Source organism: Blennius ocellaris (genome assembly GCF_963422515.1).
Source record: "Blennius ocellaris genome assembly, chromosome: 21".
Taxonomy (NCBI): Eukaryota; Metazoa; Chordata; class Actinopteri; order Blenniiformes; family Blenniidae; genus Blennius; species Blennius ocellaris.
The window spans coordinates 18,810,376-18,833,199 of NC_137670.1; the positions used below are offsets into that span (position 1 = coordinate 18,810,376).

The 22,824-nt window shown below is 44.8% G+C and overlaps 1 protein-coding gene across 4 annotated transcripts in view; it reads left to right on the plus strand.

Moving 5' to 3' along the window:
• Positions 1–4,471: 4,471 nt before the first annotated feature.
• Positions 4,472–22,824, plus strand: part of arhgap17a (Rho GTPase activating protein 17a) — a 30,172-nt gene continuing 11,819 nt past the window's right edge. For 3 of the 4 annotated variants that reach the window (XM_080516765.1, XM_080516768.1, XM_080516767.1), the window contains exons 1-10: positions 4,472–4,611; positions 11,853–11,892; positions 16,671–16,775; positions 16,973–17,005; positions 17,443–17,519; positions 20,270–20,381; positions 21,008–21,084; positions 21,205–21,322; positions 22,343–22,411; positions 22,599–22,680. In XM_080516765.1, the coding sequence (XP_080372891.1) occupies positions 4,559–4,611; positions 11,853–11,892; positions 16,671–16,775; positions 16,973–17,005; positions 17,443–17,519; positions 20,270–20,381; positions 21,008–21,084; positions 21,205–21,322; positions 22,343–22,411; positions 22,599–22,680 (766 nt within the window). In that variant the 5' untranslated portion in view covers positions 4,472–4,558. The remainder of the gene's footprint in view (positions 4,612–11,852; positions 11,893–16,670; positions 16,776–16,972; positions 17,006–17,442; positions 17,520–20,269; positions 20,382–21,007; positions 21,085–21,204; positions 21,323–22,342; positions 22,412–22,598; positions 22,681–22,824) is intronic. The other variant, XM_080516766.1, reaches the window with a different exon arrangement.

The following is a 22,824-nucleotide window of genomic DNA, read 5'->3' on the forward strand; positions in this document are numbered from 1 at the left end:
CTCAGTGAGTTTACCTCCACTACTGGTTCCTGTTCCTCAGTGAGTTTACCTCCACTACTGGTTCCTGTTCCTCAGTGAGGAGTTTACCTCCACTACTGGTTCCTGTTCCTCAGTGAGGAGTTTACCTCCTCTACTGGTTCCTGTTCCTCAGTGAGGAGTTTACCTCCACTACTGGTTCATGTTCCTCAGTGAGGAGTTTACCTCCACTACTGGTTCATGTTCCTCAGTGAGGAGTTTACCTCCACTATTGGGTCGAGTCTCAATTCTGTAGGGAATATGACAGGAAGAGCATGTCGTCATACTGTAGAACAGATTTTACAGTAATAGTCACATTTCCTCCTCTGTGCTGCACATTGTGCAGTGTACAATAACTTGACAATGACAGTAAGAGTACTACAGTACTATACTGTAAAGTTTACTGTAGTACAGTGTACAATAACTTGACAATGACAGTAAGAGTACTACAGTACTACACTGTAAAGTTTACTGTAGTACAGCTGAACACTCAGCGGTTCTCATTGTGGAAAGTTCTCATGATTGAGGCCACGTTGATGTTCTAAGGTTTGGTTGTATCATTCTTGCTGCCTCAATCATTGTCATGTCATGATTGATGACATGATCAACAACCATTGCTCTAATCTCATTGAGACTCTTTGCCGTTGCCGTCTTGGTCCTTGTCCTCGACCCCGTCCCCCCACATGTCTCAACGGGACCATGGCCACCTCTCAAACTGGGTCCTTGTCCTCTGCCATTCCTTTGACCACGTCTTCCTCCTCTTCCTCTTCTTCCTCCTCCTCTTCCTCTTCCTCCTCCTACTTGACCTCTATAGTGCCCCCCTGCCTGCTCCATGTTGTATCACTACATATGTTGTTGTGGATGTCACTTCCTTACTGTCATACAACAAGGTCAGATCAATCATCAGGAAGGAATTGGTGTCACAGGTCGTGTCAATCATTGTCATCATCCTGAAAATGTCATGATCTGAACATGCTCATCCTCAGTTTCCAAGACTATGCTTTAACATGCAACAGTTACTTGTCATTTTGAGTAGTTGTATCAATTGATAGTTAGAATATTGTAATGAAATGAATAGATAGTCAATAGAAATGTAATGTGTGAATGGCATTTTGAAATGATTGTACTGTGATGTTAAGTTGTGTCATTTTGAACCGGTGATTAAAGTTCAATGGACAAATGATCTTTGGTCTTTGTGCATTGTATCCAAGTGAGTGAAAAAAAGTGTTAGAGTTTTGAAAAAAAGTGCATTCTGATCATTGGTTGTGAGTTTTGTATCTAGAGGTGTGAAAAATGACATCAAGGTTCTGAAACTAGTTTCAAAGTGATTGACAAAAACTGTAAGATGTACTTTATGTAATTTTGGATTTCATTGTCATCATTTCCTGTCGCCATTATCTAACATATTTGAATATGCAGTTTTATTATATTTAAATTGTTGTTTAGCTGCATGGAGCTGAGGAGTGTTCAACAACGTGAGAATAACTGCCGAGCTTTTTGAGTTTTGTGTGTGTGTGTGCGTGTGCGTGTGCGTGTGCGTGTGTGTTTTGAATAGCACATACCTGATGTTTTTTTTACACTTCAGCGTTTAAACACGTGTGCAGACTTGAAGATCGATTACAAGAAGTGTCATCGCTGTGCTTGTGAACAATGACTCTCTACGACGTCCTACCTTACGTTTTGCTGGGAGGTCCATATTTATTTCCCTCAATAAGAGGCACAACATCTTAAGCTTTGAGATTGTTTAGGTTTTTGTTTTTTTTAATGCATTTTAAACTGATATGCTGCCTATTGCCATAATCCGTAAGCAACCATAAACATTTGAGTTTGTTTATTTCAATGGAAGTAAACTTACAAATTGAAGAGGGGATCAAAATATCATTTCCCCCACCGCGTCAGTTCAGTGCAATTATTCACCCTTGTGGATTAATTTGTGTACTACACCCACACCCACAGACAAACAACAAAATGTGTGTAAAAAACACACATTGTGGCATTTTTTTTTATGAAGGATTAATTTATTATTGAACTTATGTAATTTAATTAAACGTATACAAATGTGTTTGAATATAGCTAGAAGAGATTCATGCTGATTATTAAAACGCACTTCATGATTTTAGCTTCATTGTAAGAATACTTTATATCAGGGAGTACTTCTTCCCAAATGTGAAAGCTACACAATGTTAATACTAAAATATACTATGGATTGAAGCTCTGTCAAGTAACAGGCTTTAAGACACTTTAATAATTTAAACAAGAGAAAGCCAGGAGATTGGTAACTTAAAATGTGCTGAGTTGCAAGAATGAGTCTAAATGGGTAAACTTATATTCTCGTAAAAACTATTGAAAGATAAACATTCGACACTAAACTAATAAAAGTACTTTATTCCTCCCCCTCTTCGCCCAAGCTGCTCTTTGTCAAGATATAATATTAAACACGTTCACCAACCTGGTGAAGAACACACTCTGCAGGTCCACTGGCTGCAGTTCCCCGCTGGGCCGGTAGATGTCACTGTCTGTATGAAGTAACGCTGGTCCACAGGCTGAGGTTCTTCAGTCTGCGGTTCTTCAGTCTGCTGCCTCCGGGTCTGCTAACACACACCTCTGGAGAAACTGAGCTCTATCGCCACCACCGATGTCTTCCTCATGTGGGAGGAAGATGAAGAGGAAGGTGAAGAGGAAGGTGAAGAGGGAGGTGAGCAGGATGACAGCAGCTCAGAGGTTCTGCAATGCTTCATTTGTTTACACATTCGCACTTTGCAAGTTGCCATGAAAAGTATGTATTTAGACAACTTTGCAAAATATACTCCTTTAAAAATGGTCAACTTTATTGTCAAACATTTTCTAAATTGTCTGAAAATGTAAAAAGATTTTTGTTTAGTGTTCCTGTAATGTTTCGAATTACTGGTGCTGCTGTATGAATATGTATAAAATATTTTGGGATGGAGAACATTACAACAGTGTCGTTTCACTTCCTCAGTACCTTGAATTTGTGAAGTGACTTCCATTCCACAACCGAACTGTTGTATATTTTAGTGTTATTTTTTAAGTGCATTTGTATTTGACCACATTTTTACTCAAATAAAAAAATTTGTAATATGATGTTGTTTGCTTGCTTTTATTTGCTGATTTATCATTCTGTTTATCCCCAGCCAGTACCAGTACCAGTACCAGTACCAGTACCAGTACCAGTCTCAATTCACTTGCAAGTGAGGTCTGGTGCACTTTGTTCACAGTGTGAATAATTTCAGACTTTCCAGTAGAGCAAATAGACGATTTGAACCAAACAGGATGGTGCAGCTTAAATGGAATTAAAACGTTTAGCTTGATCTTATGAAAAGATATGGAGCAATGATGAGGTGGAAGTACTTCTGGTCAGATGAATGTATGATGTGGTTGCTGTTTTTCAATTGCAGAAGCGAGTGGTACAGGATGAATTTCGGTTTTCAGGCCTGAATCAGATTCTTTAGATATGGTTTTAAATATATGATTTATGAGTTTTTTTGTTCTTATAATATATATATATATATATATATATATATATATATATATATATATATATATATATATATACAAAAGTGATACAAAAAGTGATTTATGTGCCACTCATGATTTGTGTCCAGCTCCGCCACTGTTAAAATATAAATGTGTATATAGACGTCTACAGTAGTAAGGAGAGTTTCTCCAACAGATCAGTTTGAAGATCAGTTTGAAGACCAACAGATCAGTTTGAAGCACCAGGAGGATTTCTGCATTTATTTTGTTTATTGTTTCCTATAGTGAAAAGTTTCCGCCCTTGCCTCCAGTGTGTGTGTGTGTGTGTGTGTGTGTGTGTGTGTGTGTGTGTGTGTGTGTGTGTGTGTGTGTGTGTGTGTGTGTGTGTGTGTGTGTGTGTGTGTGTGTCCAGGGGGAGGTCTGGCTGATGCTCGTTATTTCCTGCTGCTCTCTCTCTGTGCAGACAGACAGTGGCAGAGGTGAGCTACAGGCTGCTGCTGATTCTCGGAGCTCCCCGCTTGGCTGCGTTCGGCTGCGCTCGGCTCCTTCCGGCGGGGCTCGGTTCCGTTCGGCTTCACTCGGCTCGGCTCGGCTCTGCTCTGGGAAAAAGCGGCCGTGGGATTATCCACGTTAGCTCGTCGGCTAACGGTCAACACAGCTCACCGAGCAGGGGGGCGGGGGAGTCATGAAAAGCCGGCGGAGTCAGTGAAAGTCAGTCGCGGCTCCACTCCTGCACTTTAATGTGCGCGGACACACGGGAAAGGAGGTTTGCGGATCATTCCGTCGCCCCCGGCGGAAACTTTTCTCTGGGATTTCCACTGGGGAACGGCTAGCCGCGGGGGCTAGCCAGGCTACGGACTACTTTTAATTGGCTTCGGCTGCTCCATGGCTCCGGCTCGCTGCTCCCTGTCATAGCGACAGTGCGGGGATAGGGGGGTGGGGTGGGGGGGGATTAGTTTCGGGAGAGGCCCTGCGAACTTCATGACGAGCCGAATCCCGGGTCTGAAGCGTAACTTGGGAAGAGGAGCCCGACACAAGGGGACCGAAGATGAAGAAGCAGTTCAATCGGATGAAGCAGCTCGCCAATCAGACAGTTGGCAGGCAAGTAGCGCAGTCTGCGTTTCCCACTGCCCCGATTCTCTTTAGCAAACCACACTTTCTCTTTTCTGACTCCACTCCCACTGCTGGAGGACCTAATCCCACTTTTAATCCCTCATATCCCCCCCCCAGAAGTTCTGTTTAAAGGGAGGATAATCACCAATAAAGTCATTAGTGATGGCTGTGTGGACACGGTCCGTGAACGCATCAGTTGCTTTCAGTGTCTCAAGTTTTAATGACTCATGAAAAAATAAAACAAGAGATGGCTCATTCATTTGTGCAAGAGGCTTTAAAAGTTGCGATGTGGAGTTCAGGGCTAAATGCAGGTCTGCTGATTGCCTCCACATAAACGGTGCGACTGGTCTTGTGGAGTTTGCATGTTGTCCCTCCATAGACGCCTCTTGTCGCTGATCTGGCAGCTGCAGTGTTAAACCTCTGGTTCTTGTGGGATATGATGACTGGTGTAACTGGAGCCCGGCCGTGCAAGAAGGCAGGATGGGTGAACACGTCACAGGCTTTGGTCATAACTGGGAGGATGCTCGCACCATCTACAGAGTGAGAAAACTGACCTTATTTGCCATCGCCAGTCAGGGATTGTGTCTGATGGAGCCAGATGAACACAATTTGTCGCACAAATCTAATTCCCTTAGAGTCTGTATTTTCTGTGCGCAAATCTTCCCTTAAGCATCTGTCTGTTTGGATCATGTAAAATGAGTTTGCTGCCAGCAAATCTTGAATTAGATCAACTTTTTTTTCCCCGAATTCTGAAGATGGAATGACAGGATTTGGCAGTTTTTAGCGATGCAACTAAAGATTTTTCAAATTGGTTATCATACAAGTAAATAAAATACACAAAATGGCACTAAAGTCCTCTGTGAATCTCTTCCTTAAAGTGGTCACAGCAGCCATACGTCAAGCATGGCCATTATGGTCTTCTGGCAGTAAAGAGATCCAAATGACACAATGCAGCAAAATAAAAGCCCTTTTCTTTTTTGTCATTAAACTGCGAGTTCCAAAACGTTTGACATGGCGTGAAACTTCTGCAGACTTATCGGTGAGCACGGCTCTGATAAGCCTGTTGAGCTGTTTGTCAGGAGAGTTGCTGATTCCTGCAGGAAAAGCAACAAGGAAGTGTCTCGGCTCCAGACATCACTGGATTTAACGTGTAGATGCTTAACAACCCTCTACACTTCCCTCTGCTTCACAGATATTCGAGTCATAAATAATTCATCATTTAAACAGCAATGATGAATTTAAAGTTGGGTGCCCAGTTTTGTGGGGTTATTAGGCAGACGGGCTGAGCTGCTTGAAACTGAGTAATTTGCCAAATTGCCAGTCAGTTCCAGTGTTTATTTGACGGTAACACTCTCGCCAAGAAAATCTGCTCCAGTCATGCTTGTGCAGCCAAAACTCCTGAGCAGGAGAAGCCGGGCAGCTGGAATACTCATAAGTTCCTCGCTGAAATGTCCCGGCGGTGAATTACAATTGGAGCGAGTGTAATGCAGAAAACCGACTATTGCAGATGTGCTGCTCGCTCCCCGTAAGTGCATGAGTCGGGTTAATCCCTCATGCGCTCGTCTACATGGTCCACGGTGCGACTGAGCTGTCAGTTGTTGGATTGAGGACAAGCAAGCAGGCATGCTCTGTTCTGTCCATTAAAGTGGGGGGGGGGGGGGGGGGGGGGGCTCGTGTGTCTGCAAAAAGATGTGGATTGCAAAAGGCCCTCTCCGCTGCCCCCTGGGTTCCTGTGATTGTGAGAAGGCAGAACACTGTGTCCAGTAAGCAGCCGCTCCGAGGAAATCGCTCCTCCTTTCTCCTGCAAACAGGAAGCTGCCTCACAGAGCCCGACTCAGGCTTTCTTAGAGGCGAAATGAGGAAAATGGAACGTGGAGTGAGAGTGTGACACTTGACGTGCACAGAAAAGTGGGAATGATCCATGCCAGGGAACATGGCAAGGGTTTTTTTATCTGAAGTTCTTGTGTCTTGGAGGGCTCCTCGGCCCTCCTGCGCTGAGGCAGGAGGATGTGGCCAGATAGCAACAGGTTTAAAGTAGATTACCGCTGAGTGAAGTGAAATATCTGCTATCTGCTTCACAGATGAGATCACAAATGTACCCTGCAAGGCAGTGTTCTGATTGTTGTTTTTGTGATAGCAGCGTCACATGTGATCATCAGGAAAAAGTTTAGTTTTTTCTCTCTCTCTCTGCGGACTGAGGCAGGAATTGGATTAGTGACTCACATGGTTTGGTGTTCTTGGGGAGAGGATGGCAGGGAGGACCAGCTCAACGCCACAGGGTCCTATAAAGCAAGGGACAGGTCCTCCTACCCTTGAAACAGATGAGCCAATAAAACAAAGGCTTCTGGAGGGACTTCGACTTGTTTCTGGTTGTTTTAAGTTTTCACGTTTAGGAAAGCGTTCTAAAACTCTGCTTGACAACTGAGGCTGCAGCCTGTATCATATCAACATGTTGCAAAAGACTGATTGAATAGTGATGGATTATATTTTCATCCATTCTGCACTCATGCTCTGCAAACTCAAATTGACAGGTTTTTTTGTTTAAGTCTTGAAAGAGAAGTGGGATTAATCCTGATAGAAAAGTAAAATCAAGTAGTTTAATAGAATGTAATCACCTGATGGAGCTCTGTTATTTGAAACGAAGCTCAAGGCACCAAGAAGTTAAAATCATCATACATTTGTATTGTAAATAATCTCGTTAGCGTGATACTCGATGCAATGCTGACGAGCACAAAAGTAGCATCACCAAATCTGTATAATTCATTTGCGTTTGCAGAAATGGTCATTTTCACACGTTTACATGGCAACGGAGCCCGGACGTTTTCAAAAAGTTGCATCTGAGCACCGTTGTCGTGTAAACGGGGCCTGATAAGAATGTCCATTACTGCACATATGAAAAGATGGACCGGTAGAAAATTCAGTCTAAATGTTCATAAATGGCATCAGTTGAAAGCAAAATATGCGACTTGTACTTGACACTTGTGATCGAAGCAAAAAAAAGTAAAATAAATGCCAGATATTGAAAGTTGCATTATATCTTGTAAATCGAGGCGTAACAATAACAGTCACAAAGATTTCCCCTCATGCAGTGCAGTGACAGGACGTGGGATGTTTTCTTCAGCGCTCATTGTTAATAAATCACTGACATTTTGAACAAAAGGTGTTATACAATCCCTTTTTTGATGACGTGTGTAACAACATAAAGTTTGAGGACAATTTCACACAGATTCATTGCATTTGGGAAGGAAGTTCACCTGAGAGGGGCTGAAGTTGCACCTACTAGATATACTACGTTAAAAGGCTTGTAGGTGTGGATGTTCAATTGATTGAACATTTTCTTCATCAGTCGTTGGGTTACAGTGTTGGAGATTGTCCACTGTGCTCCTGCCTGAAGTTAGCTTAGCAGCTCAGATGATCAGCTACGTTCGGTAGCTTGTATGAAGCGACTCACTCCTTTATTCCCGCAGCTTCTTTTCATGTGGGTCCAGTATCAATTACTCCCGGCCTTAAGCTGCCAACTGTTCCAGCGCTGGGCGGCGGACCCTCCTGCTCCTCGGGGCCGGCTGATTGTGTTGAGTGCCTCGTAACAGCCGCCCCATTGTCCTCGTGGCTTCAGAGTTCACTTACTCCACTTTCACAGTGGATCACCATAGTTACCCATTCTGAACTAGCGGCCCGCTCGTCGTTGAGGAGTCGCATGCGGTGCACGGCGACACGCTTTCTCTAACGGCTGCAGCCGCGTGTCGCATCACTCGTGCGCGCTGTGGCCGGCTGAGTTCGCCCTGGGTCAGCTGAGGCAGGCAAAACAATTGTTTTGTTTGTTGTTTGTCCTCTGACCGAGCGGCCCGCTGCCTATTTTTGGCCAGTGTGACACCCGGCTTTTGAAGGTCGCTCGCACAAGCGTTGCAGTTACAAGAGCGTCTCCGTCTGGGTTGCGCCAATATTTGCACCTCACCAGGTGTTCTGGTTCCCGTCCACGTCCCCTCGGCAGGACTCGGGGAAGAGAACCAGTCCAAACCATCACTGTGCTGCTTTGACAGCAAAACAGAGGTTTGCCACCTCTTTACCTGTATTTTGATATTGCGTAATCGAGGTTCCTTTAGGCCCCGTTAACAAACTTGAAAAGGTGGTTGTGCTGTGTTTTGGGTGTCCGTTTTCACGACAACAGTGCTGGGAGACACTGAAAATGTCTCCCAAGGTAGAATTTTTCTCAGTCATGGTATAAATGGGGGGGGGGGGGGGCACGTAACTTACTTGAATGGCTCGGGTGCCATCACCTTGAAGACGGTGGAAGCTCTCCTACACAATGGCTCCAGAGTGCCCTGAGTCCCAGTCAATATTCTCCTGGGACTTGGTTTTATAGTTGACAGTTACTTGTAGTAAAAATCCAACTTGGTCGTCTGTCAATACAGATCTCTGCGTTCTCACCATTGTTAAAGTTTCTAATGTATTGTTCTCTGTGTGCATGTGCGTTTGCGTGGTTTCATTATAAAAGCAAACGGCACCCACAAGTGGCCCAACATAAAAATGACATCGTTTTCTGTGTAAACGGACCTTGTTTTCTAAAATGAAAATGCAAAAATGATGCGTTTTCACTGAAAATGTCGTGTAAACGGGGGCCTGAGACTGAACCGGGCACATTCAACGGATGGCAAAAGTTACACAATACCACCTTTATATATTCCTAAATTAAGGAAATCCTTATTTGTATTAACTTTCTTACATGCAACTACAACATTGCACATTTAAGATGAACGCCAAAATTGTCATTTATGAATTCCAGTCCAGGGTTTTATCTTCGAGCATCACTGCACATCGAGGCATTTCCATGAAGTCTTTAACCTGCTTCCAAAGTTTATTCACTTCATCTTCTAACTCCTCCAGTGTATTTGAAGTACAGACTCTAGTCTGTCAGCTCCATTTTCAGACAAATTAACCAATATTTGGTCTTATTTGTAAAGTTGATGGGGAAATCTTAATGAATTAATAGATTCTTCTTACAGGGACGGCTCATGCATTTTTCATACTTGTTTAACGGTAACTCCTGACGATTTTCAACAACAAAGACACGAGGAAACAATTGCAGCACTTTTATTATTTTGTGGTTTTCCCAGCAGACCAGGGTGTGACATAATTTAACGTAGTTTCTCACAGTATTTGTACCGGTGACACATTTTATTGACCATTGTATAATGGAGTTCAGGTTGCATTTGACCTTAAAAGGATAATTGCATCAATGTTGAACCAGGACTAAATGGGTGAAGTTATCAGACAAGCGGAAATCCATGTGATTTCTGTGCATTTAACACGGAGAGTGTGTATATAGGAGTGTGTTCAGTGATGAGAGCACCTCATGAATATGCTGGTTTTGTAGGTCAGGACCACACCGAGAGCTCCCGGGCATGTAGACTGACACCAGAACACGAATTCCTTACCGTGGCTTCTTATAATCACGCGTTCTGTGTGTTTGTGTGGCGCACATTTTTTCCACAGTTACATGGAAGTCTTGCCTGTAGGTTTCTGTGGCTTACAAGATGTGTGACATCACCAGCTTGGCAGGGGAAATCTTTCCAGTCAGCTCTACATCATATTGGTTTGCCATGTATATTTTTCAAAATGTGCATTTTTAACCCCCCCCCCCCCCCCCCCCCCCCACCCCCAAATCGCCTGCAAGTGTCACATTTTGCATTTTCCCTCCTGACCCGCGCACTAAAGCTCCCTTCTCTGTCAGTCTTGCTCCAGTCTTGCCGGTTCCCTGCCTCTTGAGTTGTAATTGAGAGCAGCTGTGAGGAGGTTACTGTCGTTCATAGAGAGCGCCGTTTGGAGGCGGGCCCAGCCTCCGTTTAGAGCTCCACTTACCCAAAACCCGGGCGAGCGACTGTCTACATGTCCTTTCAATTAGACTTGGAAAAATTAGCCATTTCGTTGGATGGGACAATACTTACAACAGTCCTCCTTTTGTATTGCATTAATTAGACAGAAGGTTGGACTGGAATGAAGACTGGCCTGTTATTTAACATTGGGCAGGTCACCTAGAACCATTTAGCGACCGTGCCTCCTCCCTTGGCTCACAATCATAAATCGGTGGAATTTAATAAAACCTCCTTGAGATGAAGCTGCAGTGTGACATTTTACGGCGAGGATTTCAAGTGACGACACAAAGCTTCCGTTGTGTTTTGAGTGTCCGCTTGCACAACGATGGAGCTCGGGGAAAAAGACACAAACGGCAGCACCTTCTAGTGGCCCTACGTAAAAACTACATCAGTTTCAGTGTTTCTGCCGTTGCCTGGTTAACGACATCATTTTCAGAGCCTTGACATATAAACGTTTGTGAAACAATGAGTTTTCACTTGAAATGTGTGAACCGGGCCTTAGTTTCTAACATGTTTCTAACATGTTTCTAACATGTTTATAACATGTTTATAACATGTTTCTAACATGTTTATAACTCGCCATCTTTCAGCTGAACTGTCGGGCTGCTTTCACTACAAATGTAACTAACAGTGAACATGCAAACGTTTTTAAATATTTCTGTTTCCAGGTTGCTATTTTTCAAAAGCTGAAGCCTAGTTTGCCAAATTCTTTCATATGGATTCCCCTCATGTTGAATGTTGATTAATCTTTGGATTCCATTGGCGCATACTGCCAACACCCGAGCAGAGTGGGAACGTTTGTCTCCTGACATTTGGGAGACAACAGGGCTTCCTGCAGCATCAGCACTTTCCCAGACGCTGGGCGGCTCCCGGCCCGATGGTCGCCGCCGACCCTCTGACAGAAGCCACCCGCCCGTGTGAAGGTGTTGATTGGCAGTGCGTGCTGAGCCTGTGTTTCCCAGCCATCTCCCTTTAAGTGAATCTAATCTGTCTGACCTCGTGGAGCCCAACTATTAGTTTACTATTAATAGGCTCAGGCGCAGCGGGGCTGTGGAGCTGCTCTGTGCACGACACCATGAGCCCTATTCAAGCTCTAAAACCTGAAACAAAAAACATAAATGGGGTCTTGCGTGTAAAGTAAAAGTTACAGAAAACATTCTTGGTGCCAAATTTGCTGTTTGGAGCGGTTGCCTATCCACTCGTGCCACGTTCCCACGGGAGCTCAAGACTCGTTTTGAGGCTCGGCATTAAAACCAGTTTGTCTTTTTGTGTGGCAGATGTTTTCACCGTCACTGCACCGTGTGTTGACCTGCTTATCTGGCAGTGCTGAACTGTTGTCCTTTTTCTCACCCGCAGGGCGGAGAAAACCGAAGTTCTCAGCGATGACCTCCTCCAGGTAAATCATTAATCGCACTGGACACACGTGTCAGCAATTTTTAGAGTTCATTTGGAGATGCTCTTCACAAGAGGCTACTGCATTCTATTGATTTTACCACACCTTGAATAATTTAATAACTTCTGAAGTAGTGTAGCAGTATTTGATATTTGAAGTGCAACTCCTGAAAATAGTAGTTTTTATACTTTATTAAGTCCTCTCCTGCAGGGCTTTCACATTTCACGTCTACATTTGTTTTGGAGCGAATTATAAATGAGCTGTAGCGGATTATGTCTGCTTTCACCGCACCAGCAGGACTGAGCGTCATGTTTCCATGACGACTGGGTGTGACGACAAGTTGTTGCTACGGATCGCCCATTTTAACCTGGCCACAAGTACCAACACCTCATATTTTAATAGTTTTTATAAAGCGATTCTGGAAGTGTTGGTTTTGTCAAACTTGCTCATCAGTCTGGTTAGACTTGCTTGTGTTGACATTAATCCAGTTGTTCAGCTGAGGTGTGCAGTTTTATGCCATTTACAGCCAAAGAGGCTCTTTTTTTCATTCAAGTGAAGAATAAACTAAAGCGTCTGGATACTGTAATGATCTTGTATCACACAGTGTGGCCTGAGTTAAAGATATGGTATTTTCAATTTCACAGAATTGAATGAAACCCTAAAAATAGGCAACAACAGTTGCCCTTTAAGGCACATGTGGGTTCCACACTGACATAGCGAGAAGAGCATGCACGTTTATTGCCAACCACAAAGCAGCTGGTATCACTTATTAAATCCTCCTGCTTAGCGAGACGCTGCTCATCAGTTGGAAATGAAGACGCGCAAACTCGTGGGAGCTTTTTGCTGACCGGTGCTTGACGGCAAAGCTGCACCGAGGTCAGCGTGGCTGCAGATGTTCTGCTGCAGCCCCCGTGTGTGTGTGTGTGCGTGTGGACGCTGCTGGTGCAGGGAATAACCCGGCAGAACACTATTCCAGGCCTTTGAGGCCGACAGCAGGTGTGGCTGGGACCAAATACTGGCTGCTCAGCAAAGACATTCCAGCGGTGAGGATTTTCTTTGTGTGTGAACGGGAGGCGTCACAATGGTTCAAACAAACCCAGCTGTCGTTGCATCATTCCTATCAAACACACTCTGATCAACACCATGCATTCTTCTCCCCCGCCCCGTTTTATTGCAGGATACTTGTGCAATTTGTGCTGACCGTGCCGATTTTAAATGCAGTCCTTCCTCCGCCAATACCAAACCAGCATACTTGCGCGTGAGACACATCTGAGTATCGTTGAGGACATTGGAGTGAGTGTGATTCGCTCTAATGCAAGTGGACAAGTGACCAGTGGTGACGAACTCCTCAGGGTGCTTTTTCCCAAGGACAGACACACTCCATTATATTTCATCTGACAGTCGACTTTGACTGTTTCTCAGAGGCGCGGTTGTTCCACGTCTGTTTGTGCTCGGTTTCTCACTCATAAGGGCAAAACTGCATGACAGGAAAAGGGCGTGAGTCACGAGGACATTAAAAATTGCTCCACCCCACTCATTCCTGATGCTTTCTCGTATCCAAAACGTATCCGTGATTTTTGTAGCTTACTAAGGGTAGAACCTGCAGCGAGAACATTAAAACTGTTTGTGATTAATTCCCTTTGATTTAACCGTCTCATGAATGGACTGCCTGGATTTATTTTGATTAGATGGTCGTATAATCATCTGTAAAAACATCTGTGAATGGCTGGTCGTACTGCAGAGGCCCTGAGGTTCTCCATGATTCCCTGCCTTTTGAATTTGTGTAGCAATCATAAATATCTTCAGAGTTATGGTGGTGAGACGTTTACATGGCAGGAAGATGAATTTAATTTGTTACTTGCTTACAGCTTTTGCCTACATGTTCCAGCGTTTTGTTTTCATGTGTGATTTCAACTTTGCTCTGCCTGGAGCAACTCCCCAGAGGTTGATTCTCTTCAAAGGAGGCACTTGTTTTATCTGCTGTAAAGAAATATGGAAATCCACAAGGCTCCTTTTTTTTTTTTTTTGCCCCGTCATTTGATTACCTTCGTCAACAAACGTTGAGGCGAGGGTTATGGTTTTGTCTGCTTGTGCGTGTGACCAACTTTTTTCAAAATTAAGCTTATAACAGAATCACCATTGTCGACTTTTGAAAACTTGATATAACTGAAGTTTTTGGTTCATACAGCAATAGACTGCAGTAAAGCAACTTTGTGTTTCTGTTTTTATCAGCTGATCAGGGATCGCTGGACTTCCTCGTAAGACCACAAGACGACATTGATTCCAGTTAAATCTAGAGTTTATTTTAAGATCATGTACGTTTCCTGGTGACCTTTGCCCAAAATATAAGAGATCTTCTTGGCGAGTACAAGCTGGGGCTGATTGCCAGAGGTCAAACTAAACATAAGGGAAATGGTTTGAACCGTGGTGTCGCCAGCGACAAGAATGTGAACGGCTCAGTCTCACTTGGCCTGAGACGCTTCAGCTCAGCTCATCCCATCATATCAGCTGCTGTTCAGGCTCGGCAGCTGTGCGCAGTCGGCCTGCAAATCTTCGCTGACAGTCCTCCCCTTCGAGTCCTTTTTTTATCTCAAGATGTGAGTCCTTGGCCCGCGCTTCAGTTTCTCGAAGGCTCTTCCTCTGAAGCCGGCCCTCCACAGGACGGAGGAGCCACCCGGCATTCCTGTACCAGCTGTCCATGCCTCTGCGTACAGTAGCAGCTCGGAAACACTCCCTTTAAGTGGCGCTGGCATTTCATAAGGCGGCAACCAGCTGTTTGAAAAACTTCTGTCACATATCCCAAATCCAAACAAAGAGCGTTTGTTTGCCGTCATGAGCTGACTGGATATTTCCGCCCGTAATGCGTCATATTGGGTTATTTCTGTGCTTTCGGTACTTGTCCAGACATGTTAGCATCCTTTCTCCTAGGAACCAATAAACAAACACACCTTCTGTGTGTTTCTCCCCCCCCCCTTGTCTGTCCCGCTTATTATTGGGATTCCCTGGCCTATGACGCGTCACGGGATTGACCAAGTATTGACCTTATCGCATAGCCAGAGGAAAAAAGACACCCTGCTCTGCTCTTGAACAGCCTCGGCGGTTTTCCCACTCCCCTGCATATTCTCCTTCTTGAATGTACGGACATGTGGGTCCAGTCTTGTTTCCTTACAATGAAAGGAAGGAGAATAGTGCCGTGTAATCCAAACATTCCCCACGCAGCCACTCAGGAACCGAGGCACAGGGAGGGGAATCCCTGCAAAGCGTTGGTGCCAGGTACGAGCTGGGAGGAATCTAAACCGTCTTCCCCGGCAGTGTTAACCTACACATTCTGTGTGTTCAGGCGTGAACGTGCCTTTGGTAAGTGCATATTTAAGCCAGCTGTTTTGGGAATGCCGGGGGCCAACACAGGTCGGGAATGACGTAAGAGTGAGAGAACCGAGGGAGGGAAAGCAGAACGGGGGGGGGGGGGGGGGGGGGGGGGGGGGGGGGGGGAGCGGATATCTGCTGTGGAATTCCTGATTTCCGACTCGGTTCTGTTTTTGGAAGACAATTGTCTGGTATTTAGTTGATCCTCCCTCTTGCGTTTGTCTCCCTCCATTTCTGCTCCAGACCTCCGTGTTCCATTTTATATTTGGAACATTGTTTGTCCCATTTCAAAAGTGAAGTGTTTTCATGTGTGACTTTGGTGACCTCTTGGGGAAAACACACCTGGTCTGTTTTGAAACGCAACCCCAGTCAATCCCTGCCATTGACTTTCTCACAGATTGGTGCCAACTCAAACCAGTTCTGCGTGTTGTCACACTTATGCTGGCCAGACTTATTAGGCCGGCTTGGGCAGTGACTTTCAGTCGTCACTTCTATTCATGGCTTGGTGACAGTCCGCCTAATGTTGACACTGACTGTCCCGCTCAAGACACCTGGCCCGGCCAGGACGGCGACTACGCGCCCCGTGGAGTCTCAGTCAGCCTCTGTCTTTAAGCCTGAATAGCCGTGACTTCAGTCAAAGACGGTATTATACGCTGTCACAGAGTGGATCTGTGTAGTCAGGCCAGTGCACAGGAGAGAGCCTGTGTAATCAAAAAGGCCTTTTTTAATGCCAGAGGATGCCCTCGCTGCTCCGTGGCCGTTGCTTTTTGAAAGCACTTCCGATGAGTCATGTCTTTGAAAGGCAACATTCCTGCGATGAGCCTTATCCATCATGTTTGAACCCCGACTCCTGCAAGGGGCGCGAGGACTCAAACCGCCGCATCGAATCAGCCGCCAACAACAAAGACGCACTGTTTTGTTTGTTGATCAAGAAATGGTGCCACGAGGGTCATTTATTTTTAGAGGACAACTCACAGTAGCAGTTTGACTTAAAACCAGAAATCTTTCCATGTCCTTTCTATGTGTGCACGGGTATTTGGATTTGTGTAGATACATTTACTTCAGTACTTTATACTTGCACATTGTTTTGTTGTTGGAACTCAACAAAGTTGGAAGGGTGAAATCAACATTCAGTTTGATTAAACTCAAAACTTTGGGACTGAAATGTAATAAGCATAAACTAAAAAGCCTTAATGAATACATTTTTCACTAATATCTTGAAAAAACAATATTTGTCTTTCAACCAGTGAATACTGCCTATAGGTGTGGCATGAGTGTGGTGAAAATACACTTAATTCTATAAATGGTAAAAGCACATGCAAACATGCAGTGTTTTAGCAACATGGCTTGTTGTGTAGTCAGGAAGCTTTTTCACTGGAACAGTGTTTTCCCCCTCCTGTTTATATTGTTCTCAGATTGAACGGCGCATGGAGTTGGTGCGTGTGGTGTCCCACAACACACACAAAAGGATGGTGTCGTGCCTACAGGGACACATTGGTGCCGACGCAGAGAAGAGACACGTAAGACGCCACATTCATCACTTTAAAAAATGTGTTGTTGCTTCAGAATGTTCGGTGCCACTTATCGCATTAGGGCGATGTCTTCCTGTTCTTTGTATAAATGTCTTGAAAGTGTCCACCGCAGGCAATGCAATCCATGATTTGTGTTGTTTTTTTTTTTTTGTTCCTACCCAACACCACCTAAATACGCACCACAGTCCGTACCACGCCTCTATACAGGAAATGGTCAGGTAAAACCACTTCTTCCACCTCTCTGGCCCTCTCAACCACTTGCTTCATTTCACATTCATGTCGTCTTCCTTCACTCTGCATGACACTTTTACCTTTTGGGATTCTCTGGATCAAAACAGGATGTCCAACACACATTCACGAGCATAAACTGTGTAGCCGTCAAAGTAGACTCCGGGAGTCGTGATTTGATAAATGTCCCACTTCCCTTGCTGGCGTCTTAAATCCTATTTAACGTCTGCATTTTCCTCCTTTGCTCGGAAACCTCTCTTCCTCTTTCTGTGAATCTGCTGTTTATCTGCTCGATGGAAACCCCTTGATGGGATTTCCATTGGTTTGAACTCACCGGACTCCAGTTACTGTATAGAAAGTGGGATGTTTGTTTGCCTACGTGGGTTGAAGTGGTGGAGTCTAATCGGAATGTTTTCCTCCACCTCAGAAAAAGCTCCCTCTCACAGCGCTGTCCCAGGCCATGGTGGAAGGTGGGAGCCAGCTGGGAGAAGAGTCCTTGATAGGGTGAGTTTGGGAGGAATTGACAAACCAGACATCCAGGTTGCTCGTCCTTGGCAACGGGTGGCTAAGTGGAGCAGATGCACCCGGGAGAGTGTGAAATACGAGGCCGGCGCATCCAGGCCGAGCGATCTGCCCCGTTTTGTTTTAGCCGTCTGGAGCTTTCACAGCACTTTGTTTCCATTAGCTCCAGCCTGCTCGTTATGACGGCCTGGCACGCGGAGCAGAGCTGGTCACTTTACGTTTGAGGATCTCGAAAGTGAAAAAATCTACACGGCAGCCACGTGTCTGTCTGGGAGCAGTAGGGAAGGGAAAGTACAGCGCCCAGTCTGACTTGGTGCATAAGTTGTGTATTTGCAGGGGTGTAATTCTTGGAAATAAGGTGGCCTTGGTAAACCCTCAGTTTTGATTGTAGTTGATCCGTCACTGCTGCGTGTGGATTTGAGCCGCTAGAAATGATGACATTACACTGACCTGGTTTTGTGCTCAGCTATTGACTGAGGTCAGAAGAAGGCCGCGAGCAGAGATTATGGTCATCCCACATTGCCGTGTGGATTAAAGTGTGCCGGCTGAGGTGTGTGATCGCTGTGATTGTGGATCATGTAGTGCCATCACTTCTGAAATATGACGATTTGATTGTAGAAAAAAAAAAGTGATGTGTCATAGCCAAGGCTTGATTGTTGTACATTTACACATTTCTGGTTAAAATCTAAACCGTTCAGACTAAAGGGAGCATGTTCCAGCATTAGTTTACATTTTCACAACTCAATCCCATTTATATCCCAAGTCTGTAGAGTGAAGAAACGTCTCTGAGGGTAAGAAGAGTGTCCAAACAGAGGAAGCTTGATGTGACAACACAGAGCAGTGGATATTCACACACAATTGGTCCTGAATCTGACCAAAGTACTCCTTTTGTCCCAATTCCCTGTCAAAAGCCAGCGTTGTTGGCAGACAGAGCAAATCACTCTGAACCACTGCTCAAAACTCTTACCTTGAGTTTTTATTTATTTTAATTTATTAATGGTTAACGTGCTGAGTGCTTTCATCAGAAACTCCAAATGAATCACCTGCAGTGAAAACAGAACACCTACTTTCGTTGACAAACGGATAACGGATTATTCTGCACTTCAGAAAGGTTTCAGTGTGTTATAGGATCTGTTTGAGTATGTACCTGGTGGGTTAGGTCTCAGATTAGATTAGATTAGATTGGGTAAACCTTTAATTAGTCCCAAAGGTGAGACATTGAAGCAGCAGAACTGACAGTCACACAGAGATCCAACAAACGACAAATAGAGCAGCAAAAGAGAAATGAGTGGATTAAAAGATTAAAACGAATATAAGCAGTATATACAGTACAATGCTCGGCTGGTTTAAATGTACTCAATTGCAATCAGGTAGGAAATCACTATTGCACCAGGACAATTGAGTGTTTATTGCACAGTTCTGATGATGATGATGGTGATGATGGTCGGTGCTGATTGTACAGTCTGACAGCCGCCTGTTACTGAAGCAGCTCTGCAGAATTGTTATTGTGTTGCATCAAGTGTGAGTCATCATCGACACGTCGTCCTCAAGTGTTTGTGGTCCAGTCCACTCTAGTATTCAGATGAACACCCAGGTACTTACAGGATGTCACCATCTCAGTATGCCAACAGTCCACCAGGTCTTTAGTTTCCCCTGCTTTCAATCTGCTGGCACCGGTCCACAAAGTCCTGCGTGTTTCTCTGTTCTCCCCGTCGTCTCCGTCTGTAATGAGGCCGACGGGTGCGGAGTCGTCGGTAGGGTTCTGCAGGTGACAGGTGGGGGAGGTGTAGCTGAAGTCTGCAGTGGAGTCGTTTATGCAGACTGTACGAGCACAATCTGCACCGACTCGTCATGATTACACAGTAGTGTGGACGTGGTTCCACATGGCCACGCAAGAACCAAACATCATAAGTGTTGGCCATCTATTCAGGAAAAATAATGGTGGCATTCTTATTATTGGAGACAAATTCCCAAAGAATCCACGTCGTTCTAATCGCCATTGAAGCCCCTGTTCACTGTTCGTCAGTCAGCATGTGCCCAGTGCTTTTACTGATGACATGTCAAACTGCATTTCTATTGGTCTGTCAGAAGATGACTTATCCGGATTGGCCGCCACGACTCCTCAAATATCAGACCCAATCTGTTCGTGGTCGCAGGCTCCCAAGGCCAACTAATTAAAGGAGCGACCGCAGATTTTTTTTCAAGATTCTCGCACAATCCTATCTTTCATCTCAGACGGCTGAGAATCGCACAGTTTGTGGGAGACTTTAGGTAGCGTGGTAAAGCTGCCGGCCTGTCGCTGCTGAAGCCTTTTGAATGTGGAGTGTTTGGCACCAGTACCCGGCAGGGGGTCTTCCACAGCTGCCAATCCCAAACTCCAATTGTCTCTTATTTTGCAAACATCTGGTCAAAAGAATTCAGATTAACTGGTATACTTGCACAAATCATCGTGTGAAATCTGGGCATATCCATCCAGTTTAGCATAGTCTGATAACTGCCATTATCTAATAAAGCATATTGAATAGTAATCTGAATTTCAGTGTGTAACAAATGATCAGCTTTGTAGTGTCATTTAAAAGATGTCCATTTATTGTGATCCTTGTGATTTTGTGAAAGCTCCAGGGAGCCACAGCAGAGAGGCTCTGGGTCCACTCCAGCAGGCTGAAGATAAATGACGTTTGCTTTTTCACTTCATGAACTCTTTACCGTTGCTCCTCTTGTGGTGTCGGCAGGAAGATGATGGAAGTGTGCGGAGAGGCCGAGAACCGTCTGGCTGCAGAGCTGATGCAACATGAGCTGCAGATAGAGAAAGATGTTCTGGATCCACTCAGCCAGCTCGCAGAGGTCAGAAACTCGACACCTTCTCCACATAACTGCATAAGCCTCAAGCAGTAAAAGCTCCTATAGCTGTTTACATGGTCAAGATCGCTTTCAACGTTCAGAACACTTTCCTGTTTGCTGGAGAGAGCAGGGAGAGTTGACTTTCTGTTTCAATTCAAACATCATGCAATTTACTTTCCTTACTTCCTAGCTCTTTCATATTGTATCAGTGTTACTGTATTGTGTCATTATATGGTCAGTTTTGAAGTTTTTTTGTTCAGCTCAGTTGATCGAGCTGAAACAAACACTATTTCGTAATGATTTCCAGGCATTGTTCCCATTGGCTTTGAAAATCACAACAGTCACCTTAAAATGGCAGATTTCTAACCACAGTCATCAGATTGTCACTGTTTTGCGTGAAGACAGCCATTTGGATTGTCATGAAATTATATTTTCACACTTAAGAAAGTCAAATGTTTTCAAGGATTTCAATGATCAGAGGACAGCTTGCTATCAGTGGAGGGTTTTTTTGTGTTATTTTACACATTTAAAGCACTGATGAGAGCAATGGCCTCCAGGTAGCTTTTCATTTATGTTCATTTCATTTTTACTTTTTTTCTTTTAATACATTTTCTAAACCCTTCCATTAGGTGGATATCCCCAACATCCTGAAGCAGAGGAAACAGCTGGCCAAATTGGTGCTGGACTATGATTCTGCCAGAGCAAGGTTAGTCCGGTTCGCTAAGAAATGACAAGAATTGAGTGACTGAGTTTCAACCTGTGTCCTCTGTGACGTGTCACCTGCCTCCCTCCCCTGTTTGTTTCCGCCTGGGCTTTCCGGCTTCAGATGGTTGCAGGCAACCAAGTCAATAATCTCAGGAACAAACACTCAAGCACTGACGGCCAAGGCTGACCTGCTCAAGGAGGAGGTGGACGAGGCCATGAACAAAGTGGAGCTGTGCAAGGTAAATCCTCCTGCAGTCCAAGGACAAGGCAGCCCGAAGCTGTTGCACAAAAACACACAATCGTAAATCATAAAGTGATTCATGTACAGCAAGATCATGGCTTCAGTGTTCGATAGAGACCAGAGAAGTTCCTATCATAATAATGAACCTACAGTGTTATAAATGCCCCTGCTAAAGGGAGTTCATGGCTCATGGTCAGTTGAATAACTTGACCAGAGTATCAACGGGGGACAACAGCATTCTGTGTGGACAGTGGTGTGTCAGTGGACACTGTAAGACCTTCTGGTCCTCTGAGGCAGTTTGCTGACGCACACAAATGACTGAAAATGCCCCGTCAGCTCTGCGCGTGTGTGTGTGTGTGTGTGTGTGTGTGTGTGTGTGTGTGTGTGTGTGTGTGTGTGTGTGTGTGTGTGTGTGTGTGTGTGTGTGTGTGTGTGTGTGTGTGTGTGTGTGTGTGTGTGTGTGTGTGTGTGTGTGTGTGTGTGTGTGTGTGTGTGTGTGTGTGTGTGTGTGTGTGTGTGTGTTTAAAGCTCACCAGTGACTCAGTCCATTAGATTCAGTGTGCAGCTGTTGCACAATGTGTTTTTGGGACCAGGAAGGCCGAGCATTTTGCTTCCCCTTCAGGAGGATTTATGACTCACGTGATGCCGAGCTGACCAACACACACACACACCCTCATGGTACGTGTCCACAAGGGTGTTTTTATTTTTTGTTTGTTTGTTTTTTGTTTGTTTTTTTTTCTCCTCCTCCCACATAAAAACACTGCATCTGAAAATCGCACGCTTGGTTGGCGTGTCACTTGTGGGCCAGCAGGCGGTGTCCAGATGAAAAGAGGCTGTCCTGCACCCAGCGTGCTCCAAGGTGCATCGCACATAGCAGATGAATGGGGAGTGGGGGAGTTGAAGGGGAGTGGGGGAGTTGTGGGGGAGTTGTGGACACGTACCATCATAGCACCAAGCATGACTTCGAATTGTTCTCAGTTTGTGGCTACCCATCATCCACTCTGCTTCCCTTGAACAGGACCAGCTGGCTGCAGACATGTACAGTTTCTTCTCTAAAGAAGGCGACTATGCCCATTACTTCATAACGGTGAGTGTGACGCGCTGCAACTCTGTGTTTGCTTGAGTTTCTGTGGGAATGTTCAACAGAACTGACGCATGGCATGACGATTTATTTCCTTTGCAGTCATGAATGTTTACTGCTTGTCTGATGGAACGAGCCAACTTGTCACCCTCACTTGTACATCTGTTTTTTTTTTTTTTTTTTTTAATTCCAGCTCCTAGAAGCTCAGGCTGATTACCACAGGAAGTCTCTCACTGTTCTGGAGAACGTCTTGCCAATCGTCCAGGCTCAGCAAGGTATGAGTCAAGGAGATTGGAAAGTTGTTGTTGGTTGTTTATCTTCATGTTTCTTATAAATGGTATATTGAACAGATAAATTACTTTGGTTGTGTCAGTATAGTCGGATGTTTCACGATTAATGAGAGCATTGATTGTATTGAT